The 10941-nt window shown below is 32.5% G+C and overlaps 1 protein-coding gene across 1 annotated transcript; it reads left to right on the top strand.

Annotated features, from left to right (window-relative positions):
* Positions 1 to 8463: 8463 nt before the first annotated feature.
* LOC139899330 (probable phospholipid hydroperoxide glutathione peroxidase) lies at positions 8464 to 10389 on the top strand. The gene is made up of 6 exons (XM_071882158.1): positions 8464 to 8629; positions 8720 to 8796; positions 8902 to 8963; positions 9544 to 9662; positions 9749 to 9916; positions 10216 to 10389. Exons 1-6 carry the CDS (start codon positions 8564 to 8566, stop codon positions 10249 to 10251), a joined length of 528 nt encoding a protein of 175 aa, XP_071738259.1. The 5' UTR covers positions 8464 to 8563; the 3' UTR covers positions 10252 to 10389.
* Positions 10390 to 10941: the final 552 nt, after the last annotated feature.

Here is a 10941-nt window from a genome sequence, read left to right as displayed (position 1 = left end):
ATACAAAGCCTTCTCCTGTTCTTTACCCTTTGCCTTCTCAGCTTCATTCTTTAATTTCTTGTACTTCAACTTGTACTTTCTTGCTTTGTCAACAGACTTGTAGGAATCTGAACCTCCTTCAACCTTAGACCAGCAATCAGCAGCTATATGCCCTATCTTACCACACTTGAAACACTTAGCTTTCTTTGGATCAAATGAACTCTTACCTTTACCCTTCTTAAAACCAAACTTTCTTTGCTCAATTCTCTGAGCCAAAAGAGCTATCTGGGCCTCCAGATCATAATCTTCCTCATCTTCTTCAGATTCACTATCATCAGAAGTTTCATCATCCTCAGATTCAACCTTACTAGAGTAACTGGAGAACAACTGTTTGTTCTTCTTTGTAGTAGCCACCAAAGCTGCCTCTGGATCTTTAGCAACCTTCTTAACATTGATCTTGTTCTTCAACTGTGTTTCTTCAAAATTTGATAGAATACCAAACAACTCACTTAGCTCATACCCTTCAATCTTCTCACTTATTACCATAGAAGTAATAACCGATTCAAAGTTTGAAGGTAGTAATTCAATGAACTTTTGACACAAAACTTGTTGTGTCTTTTCTATACCAACACTTTCAAGATCATTTATCAAAACCTGAAACCTTGAGTGGAGATCACTTAAGGATTCTTTAGGCTCAGCAGCAAAGTTTTCATAGCATCTGATCAGATTCTTTCTCTTTTGAGTCTTAACAACTGTGACTCCTTCATAATCATTAAGTAAAAGATCCCACATAGCTTTAGCAGTCTTGGCATGACTAATTTTCCTGAGAATAGGAACAGTGACAGCATTACCAATAATACTTCTTATTTTGCTGTCAAGCTTAAACTTTATAGCTTCTGCTTCTGTCCATCTTTCTCTTGGAGTTGAACGAAAATAAGCAGGTTGTGCAGCAACAGTATCTGATCCAGGAACAGCATCGACCATTTGACCTGGTGTAATGGGTCCTGTGGTAAGGACAGTTTCTGCATCTTCATGAACAGATCCAAGAAACCATAGAACTTTTAGCTTCCATGTTGCAAAGTCTGTGCCATCAAAAATCGGCACACCTTTTCCAGCCATGACTGGAGTAACAATTGTACTGGTAGACATCTTGATTTCTTCAAAGATGAAAAATAGATCGTTTTAAAGATTACCTTTGACGGATTTACACCTTACCCGCTCTGATACCAGTTATTAGTTCACAGTAATTCAACTATGAACACCAGACTCTTAATTTCACACAAACAATAGGAATTAAAGTGCAGAAAATTAAGAGAACACGAATTAGAAGAAAACCAATAATATATTAAGCACAATCGTGTTTTTGATATATTTATGAAAACTGCAAACATAAACGTGTATTTATACAAGAAGAACCAAATCTTCCAGATTTGGTTTCTTAACAAACTACTCTACAAAATAGGAAAAGATATACAAGGATCAAAGCTAAACTTAAGGAGATTAATTCTGGAAGATAAACACAAAAACGCATCATCATATATCTTCTAAATATAAAAGAGATCTTCCAGAATCTTCAAATGGCTTTATCAACAAGAAATCATTCGGCAGTTGACTTTTGAAAACTTCAGACTCTAACATCATCTGCTCCTCAGACTCTAACATCATCAGACTCTAAAATCTGCAAAATACTTTGACTCATCAGATTAACTTTCCCAACAAATTCCTTTAACGGGTGGGTACTGTAACGACCCGGAAATTTCCGACCAAATTTAAACCTTATTCTTTATATGTTTCCGACACGATAAGCAAAATCTGTAATGATGAGTCTAGAAAGTTTGAAATTTAGAATTGGATAATCAGTTACCCTTTGACCATGCCTGACGATTCACGAACAATTAATTGTACATAGTTTGTGTGTGTGTGTGTATATATATATATATATATATATATATATATATATATATATATATATATATATATATATATATATATATATATATAATAATTTAAATGTAACTTAAATGTTATTAGTTATAATTATTAATCACAAATAAAATTTTACAAGAAACAGAATTTGTTAGCTATCTTAATCAGTTTTTATTTTCTTCCCTTCGTCCTTTCTGTCTACTTTTTAGATTCCATCCGTGATTAGCGATTGATAAAGTAGAAGTTAAAGTGGAATTAGGAAACTTTTGTCTGCATTCTTCCTACCTATCTCCTCTAATTTATATTAATATCTATCTTTCATTATATATATGTATATGTATGTACTAAGCTCGATCAACCCATATCACACCTTAACCGAACACACACATACACACAATCACCTATCTCTCTTCTTTATCTGTAAATCACGTTTGTCATCGTTGTACTGTCATTGATGAAAACAATCGTAAATTACAACCATCGAAATTCTGTCTCCTGTTTAATTATAAAGGCCACGAAGACCACCTCAAACAATCACTTGAACCACCATGTACAACCTTCAAACCACCTAGTCCGCCACCTCTCACAATCGACCACCATACTAGTTGTCATCAAACCATGATCACCACGTTTCCACCACCCTACAACCGGCCACCAAGCCTCACGACAACTTCACCACCATGATCTTCTATCGTGACCCTCCACACCATCACAATAACCGCCGCCTAAAACCACCACATCACCTTGAACCATTAACCACTTCCTGTTTCGTTCTTCTATTTACTTATTCGACTTGCAAACCACCCTCACCCATGAACAAACCCACTTCAACGAAACATATCACCATAACCACCCATGAACACCATAAACAACCATTAGACACCGCCATTTAACCACCTTGAAAACCTGCAACTGCTACAGTTCGTTTCTATTCTGAATCAAAGACAATCACCATTGAAACCATGTTGCGTTATTATTTCTGTTTCTAATCGCTGTTGCGTTTTCTTTCTGTTGAAAACCGTCACCAAATTTAAACCCTACAATTGCTATTTCACTTTATAACCCACTTTGGTCGACTGTACTCGCTATGTTTCGCTGTTTAAACCATCACGAACCCACTCAAAAACTCTATGAATATCAGTGAAGGCAGCTGTTATTCGTTGTTCTTTTATTTCTGTCTTCTAATTAGAAACGATAATGGAAAGATGATCTGTAAAGTCGAAATTGTTTATGTCTCCACAATAAAGCCTAAAATCTTGGACGTATATTTCTTTTTCCTGCTAGAGGCTGTTAATGGGGATTAAAAACAATTGCAAGTGGTTGATTAGTATGTATGTGGGACAATCTTAGCACTTAATGGTCGACCATTTGGGACAAACAACCTCACTTGCGAATAAAATAATTGGCGGCTAAGTCTATCATCCCTCATAATTAATTAATACGTTCCATACTTGTAAAGCTGGATCGAAATCCTTCAGATTCTGGTTGGGCCGAGAGATAATGTGTATCTCTTGATTGGGCCGCCTTGTTTTATCATATTTGGCCTATATATATTATTGTGATGATTGGGCTGAGGCTTATTTCATGCTGGACTGCCCGTTTAGCTAGCGTAGCAATAATGAAAACAACTAAAATGATACGTGATGATGAGTGAAGATGTTAAAACTAGAGGAATGATGGGATGGAACGATTGATAAATACACGTGATGATGATAACAGGATAAGTGATGATAGATAGTTAGCAATGAAAATAAGGATACATGAAATAAAGTAATACGAGCTTATTAAGAATTAGATTAAATCAGAAAAGAACGAATGGAGAAACGGTTAGAAGGGTTGTTGAGTTAGCGGGATGTCACGGGTTCAAACCCGGACTTGGGCATTATTTTTAGGGCTACTTTCCCTAAGGTAGTTATTTATCTAATTATTATTATTATTATTGTTATTATTATTATTATTATTAGTATTATTAAAATTATTATTAATAATATCATTAATATTATTAATAGTATCATTTTTATTAAAAATTATTATTTCTATTAAAAGTATCATTTTTTTTTACTAGTAATATTATCATAATTAGAAAATTTATCATTTTTATCAAAATACTATCTTATTATTTTGACATTAATATTATTATTTTTACATTACCAATATCATTATCATAATAACCATTATTATTATTATTATTATTATTATTATTATTATTGTAAAATAAAACAACTTTTATTTATGATCATTATCAATATTATCTTATCAAATAACAATTAGTTATATAACACTATATTTACTACATATAACATAATTTTATTAATACTTTTATAATTAATAAGGTTATTAATGAAAAACCTAATTAAAATAACAATTAAATCTTTAATAATATATAAATTTGTTCGATTACCATCTTGTGTGTTAATATATATATAAATGATATAGGTTCGTGAATTCGAGGCCAACCCTATACTTGATAATGACGTCATATGTATTTTTACTACAAAATACATTAGGTGAGTATATAGTTCCCTTTTTACTCTAAATATTTTGGGCTGAGAATACATGCGTTGTTTTTATAAATGATTTACATTATGGACACAAGTGATCAAAACTAAATTCTACGTTGAGTTGTACCATGGCATATCTCTTTATACTTGGTAGCTAATATTTACGTGAGGAGCGTAAACGCGAATCCTGTTGATAGATCTATCGGGCCTGACAACCCCAACCGGGCTGGACGACCAGTTTTAAACGGTTGCACAGTACTTCGTCTCGTTACTACACTTGGTACGGTGTAGGGTTTATTTAAGAATATGCTGCTGTGACTTTTAGTTAAGTATGGTTACCAAGTGCTCAACGTCTTTTCCATACACGAGGAGTGTATTATGTATGTATATGAAATCTTGTGGTCCATAGTTATAACGCTGCTAGCATCAAACCTATATATCTCACCAACTTTATGTTGACGTTTTTAAGCATGTTATTCTCAGGTACGAATTAAGTCTTCCGCTGTGCATTAACTCATATTAAAGATATTATTTGGAGTCGATCATCGCAATGGGACCAACTGTTGAAGACTTCGTTCGGATGGATTAGTTCGGGTCCTTTCACCTAACCTGTCACGTCATCCCGAGCCTAGATCATATGCCTTTCCAATTAATTATATATGTATAATATAATATAATGTATAAAATAATAAGTTTAATCTTAAAATACTTCTGGGGTACTTGTTTTTTGACAGTGATGATAATTTCACTTGCTTTTTTTGACAAATCTACTTTTATTGCGCTTTGTATGTTTGTACGGCACAAATTATCAATGTATAATATAAGCGGATTTATCAAAAACGCAAGTGGAAATATCAACTGCCGTTTTATAAAGACAAAATTACATTCTCCGTCTTTGTGGTATACATCAAATAACACTCCTCGTTCCTTTTTTTTTTTTTTTTTTTTTGTCGCATCATCTTCCCCGTGGTATCAATTTATCACACTATTCATCCCTTCCTCCATCTTCAGTTGATTTTAGACATTAAATTGCGTCATGCATGTAAGGATATTTTCGTCTTATTACATTTGCCTTATCCTTCATGTAAATAAAAACCCTAACATATAAACATATCACATATTAAAAATTAACATTCTTTAATTAATAAATACCTTAAATAAAATAATGGATAAAAGATTGAAGCCGTTGTGGTTGATAAATACCTCAAATAAGAACATGGATTTTTGTAACTGATGCCCTAAGGGCATATGATGAGCAATTTACTAGGGCATATGATGAGCAATTTACTGATGTATAATTTTCCGTAAATAACATAAATCATAACTAAAAATCAGATTTCGCTAACGACAGTTCTAAAGCTTCGTTCCCGAATTTTATTTTAGAGAGAAAGGAAATGAAGTGAAAAGAAATTTTTGAGATTTGGTGTTCCTGAGTTTGAGTTTGGAGAGAAAGTAAATGAAGTGAATATATTATTCAATGTAATTTTCCTTTTAAGTCTTCCTCCCATATCGGAAGGATCATCTTCCTCTCCTTTCATTTCATTTCAATTATTTCTCAAACAATCTCTGTAACAGAGCATCATGGTTGTCGTTAGCATGCATAAAGAACTTCCCTCATGAAAGTGACATGTAACTGTCGTGTACAATTATATATTGCATGCTAACGACAGCCCTAAGGCCGTCATTTGCAAAATTCTTAAAAAATCATAAATATTTGGAAACCAATGAGTATAATTAATACATTTTGTGCTATAATTGATATGTTTTAGTGCATTTAATGATCGTTAACCAATGCCCTTCCGACATTAGTTAGCCAAACCCGAAGAAAAATTATTAATTAATATCTCAAATGGGAACTTAACTCCGTTCCAAATCCGATGTCGGTTACCTCTACAACCGTCAATCGTCGTGCTTGATGATAAGAATCGATAACGAAGATGACTGAAGCTACAGTCGCAACCATGGAACTCTTGATTTCATTATATTATTTTATATTATTTTAGTCGAATTAAATACTTACCGTATCTCCAGATTTGATTTCATTTTTATCTCGTTTCCAGTCGATTTAAATACCCTTTGAATATGGTTTCGGTCGATTGGGTCTGACGACGAACAATCATCACTTGCGAAATATTTAGATACATATATTAGAAATTTCTTCGCATGAGTGACGACGAAAATATCGAAAACATAAACCAACATCTGGTCTGTCTATGTCGGTTTATCTACCACCGCCGGAGTTCATATCAAAATAAAGTTTGATTGCGGTGGTTAGCGACGGGTAGCGACCAACTATTGATTGTTGCTGCTGTCATTTTTCCGCCGCTGCTAGTCTTCTTTAATACTCATAAATGCTGCTGCTATTCTTCTGTTTCTATCTTACTGCAAGATTGAAAAGGTGCATTTGAATTTCTTTATATATGTTTTCTAATTTGGGTTTCAAAAAGTGCATTTGGGTTTGTTTAAATGTTTTATGATTTAGGTTTCAAAAGGTGCGTAGGGTCTTGTACATGATCGAGTTAACGGTCAAAATTAACAGTATTTAGACGGAAGGACGAGGAGTGTGATAAATTGATACCACGGGGACGAGAGATGCGACAAAAACGGAAAAAGGACGAGGAATGTTATTTAATGTATACCACAAGGACGAGGAGCGTAATTTTTTTCTTTTTAAAATAAGTAGACAAAATTTCATTTCTCGTCCCTGAACTTTACATCGACTTTGACTCCCTGTCCTTTTTTTGTGTGTGCATTCCTCGTCCCAAATGAATCAAAAATCTACATCCCTCGTCCTCCCGTCTATTTTTTCTGTTAACACCTATCATGTGCAGATCATGTGAGGATATTTTTGTCTTTGTCAAAATTATTATATAATATAATATAATTATTATTATTATTATTATTATTATTATTATTATTATTATTATTATTATTATTATTATTATTATATAGATATAGAATTAAAGAAATACATTGATCTGGATCTGCGTTTATCTAATACTCCGTATTTATTTCAACACCATCACATCCACATAATCATTTGTTCATCTCAAAGGATTTTTGACTAATTCCAGATCTGTAAATTTCAGATCTGCAAATTTCGACGGGACCAATTTATCAACACGAACCAACTTCCGACGAGTTCCGATTTGATGTAGATTTCAGTCACGATCTGCAAATTTCGTCGGCCTCAGGTCACGAGACGATTTGGTGTAGATCCAATACTCCGGCGGCCTCAGGTCACGATTTCAGTGACCAAATCGGATCTTGGAACTCGGGGTTTAAGAACTTCATGTGATTATTTCAATTAAATTGTTTTAGAATTTAAATTTTGTTATGAAGGTTAGTTTTTGTTTGTTAATTGTTATACTTATTTGTAGAATTTTACATCAGATTATGTAATTGTTATGCAGATTCAATTGATATAGACACTTGTTTGTTAATTCTTATATTTAGATCTCGTTTATGTAGTCGAATAAATCAATTTTTTGAATCTGTGGTTTTTGAATATGTGAGTTTTGTGTATATTTTATTTGAGAAAGAAGATCAGCTTGGGGAAGAAAACATCAAAAAGACTAAAATACCCTCACATGACATGCACGTGATAAGGGGTAACAGCAGGTTTTGACAGAAAGTAGACGGGGGGACGAGGGATGTACTCTTTTCATAGTTTAGGGACGAGGAATGCACAAAAAAAAGAAAAAGGACAGAGAGTCAAAGTCGATGTAAAGTTCAGGAACGAAGAATGAACTTTTGTCAAATAAGTAATATATACAATATTTTTTTCTTTATTTTTTAAGCGACAAGTTTTATATCAGTGTATCATTTATATAATATACAATATATACAATATAAAACCTTGATAATGGAAGGAGAATATTATTACTCAGTAATCGAGTTATCTTTATTTTTTGCGATTCTCATTTCAAATCCACCACAAGACCATCTTGAATTTATTTTCCAACCATTCATTTACCAAATAAATTATAGTTAAGTTAGTTAGGAACAAAATGAGGTATAATTCCATTTGAGGGATAATTGAGGCTTATCATTCATTCGTTCATTCTTTCTTTAAACCAAATCAAAAAACTTAAAGAATTCTCGTTCTAAAAAATGATCAATCATTTATTGCTCATATAACATTCAAAATTGAAAATATGGGTGCTACTTCATCCTCATCTATCGTTGATAATAATTCATCGGTTCATGATTTCACAGTCAAGGTATATATCATCGTCATCGTCAAATTTACAATGTGTTGATCCTTGAAATATCGATTAAAATTAATGCGAATTTAAATGGTTTTAATGCAGGATAAAAAAGGAGAAGATGTGAATCTTAGCATATACAAAGGGAAAGTCTTGTTAATTGTCAATGTTGCTTCCAAATGGTTGTTTGTTCTTCCTTTCAATATCGTTTCATGTCCGTTTTCTTTTAATATTTTTTATCGATGATAATAATATATAATATAAAATAGTTTGTTATAATGCAACAGTGGATTAACAAATTCGAACTACACACAACTTACGGAGCTTTACAAAAAATACAAGGATAAAGGTATGAATGAAAACTGTTCTGTCTACAATATTAGATGTTTGAATAAGAAATCGTACATTTTAACCCTAGCTATTTTATCAGGAATATGTATGTTTATATTTTCATATAAAATCTATATAAAATTCAATATATTTGAATAAGAATAAGAATTTCTTTCATTCTATATCAAGATGGATATGTTTAATTATAGTTATACACATTTGTTGGTCGGGTTTGTGTTAATATACACAATGCGTATATTAGACTACTCTCATCGGTACCATCTATGGGACATCATTATTTATTCGTCTAGTTGATATTTCCACTTCATTTTTTTGATAGATCCACTATATTTATGCATTAACAAGTTGTACTGTACAACCTGTTAATGCAATGGATTATCAAAAATTACAGCGGCCTTATAATAGATTGTTCATGGATTTATATTAAAGATATTATGGGTAAATGTGGGCTCAAACGTTCAGTCATTGGATAGTAGCGTTCAATATTTTTTTCAGTCTTTCCAAAGAAGTGATGACGTGACGTTGAGTTGATAATCAACTTTTTCGATCATCCAGCTAATCCTAATCCCATGCATCAGGTTTTGAGATATTGGCATTCCCCTGCAATCAGTTCTTGCAGCAAGAACCAGGGCCAATAGAAGAGACGGTTCAATACGTATGTGAGCGGTTCAACGCTGAATACCCGATTTTTGGAAAAGTAAACCATCATTCATTTGTTTTTCATTTTAGGGTCATATGGGTCGTACGTTGTGTTTACATGTGTTTGGTGGTGTAATGAACCAGGTAAAAGTAAACGGTAGTAATTCAGCACCATTGTACAAGTACTTAAAAGCAAATTCGGGCGGATTTATGGGGACCACCATAAAATGGAACTTTACGAAGTTTTTAATTAGCAAGAAAGGAAAAGTAATAGGTCGAATGGGGCCAAGGACTGAACCATCAAGCATTGAGGTATGTTAGTATGTTTCTTTACAAAGGTGTCAATTTCAACCCTTTAGCTTAAAATAAATCTACTCAAATGGGTCGAAAGTCCTATAAAGTATATTCACATGTACACAGCTTGCTAAACCACTTTTTTTAAAACGATAGATCAACTTTACATAGACATTTTTTTAGGCCAGAAAACAACAGAATCGTTACCAGACCGACCCAAATGAAACACTACACATTTTGCAAGAGTTTTTTATTTTATGCAAATATGAATTCTGACAATAAATGCTTGGTTTGATGTGGTGCTTTTTCGGATGCAGGCAGACATCCAGAAAGCATTAGAAGAGCCCGAATAAAAACCAAGTAATTTGATAAGATTCGAATTTGAAAACCAAATGAAGTTTTGAAAAAATGAGGTGTGTTTCATAGCTTTAGATCATTGTCATATGAGATACGATGATTCTGGTTTTGGTATCAAAAGATGAATACTTTTGTTAGACTGCTTGTTAAGTAGGTTTAACACATTTGTAAATTCGATATGATTCAATAGATATGTTTATTGATTATGAACAAAGACACATTTTAGTACTCATGTTAGAAGATAACTATATATCAAAACAAACAAAACCATACATTATATATACAGCACCCAAAATGGCATGTTTCACCCCTTCAAAACTATATATTAAAAAATTATAAAACCATAAACGGTGGTTCTTCGACGATAATTAAGTGATTTAATGGTGGTTACTGACATTTACCCTTTTAATTTTTATATACGATTACTTAAGTATGTATATGATGATGATGATGTGATCACTTTTGAACACAAGGGTAATTTTAAGGCCTTCCAATTTTTTCTTCAAAGTTTTTATTTTTATTTTTTTGACAAAAAACATGAAATCAAATTAAAATAGATCTAAAAGGTCTAAAAGGGTTACAATATTGAGTCAGACAAACAACATTGATAGATCCTACGATCTATTTAACACATCTATTGAATATGTTAAAACTAACTACAATTATCCTTAAAACCAACTATCTCT

The sequence above is a fragment of the Rutidosis leptorrhynchoides genome, chromosome 3 (assembly GCF_046630445.1).
Source record: "Rutidosis leptorrhynchoides isolate AG116_Rl617_1_P2 chromosome 3, CSIRO_AGI_Rlap_v1, whole genome shotgun sequence".
Lineage (NCBI taxonomy): Eukaryota > Viridiplantae > Streptophyta > Magnoliopsida > Asterales > Asteraceae > Rutidosis > Rutidosis leptorrhynchoides.
The sequence above is the reverse complement of the archived record's forward strand: the minus strand, read 5'-3'. Positions and strand labels throughout refer to the sequence as shown.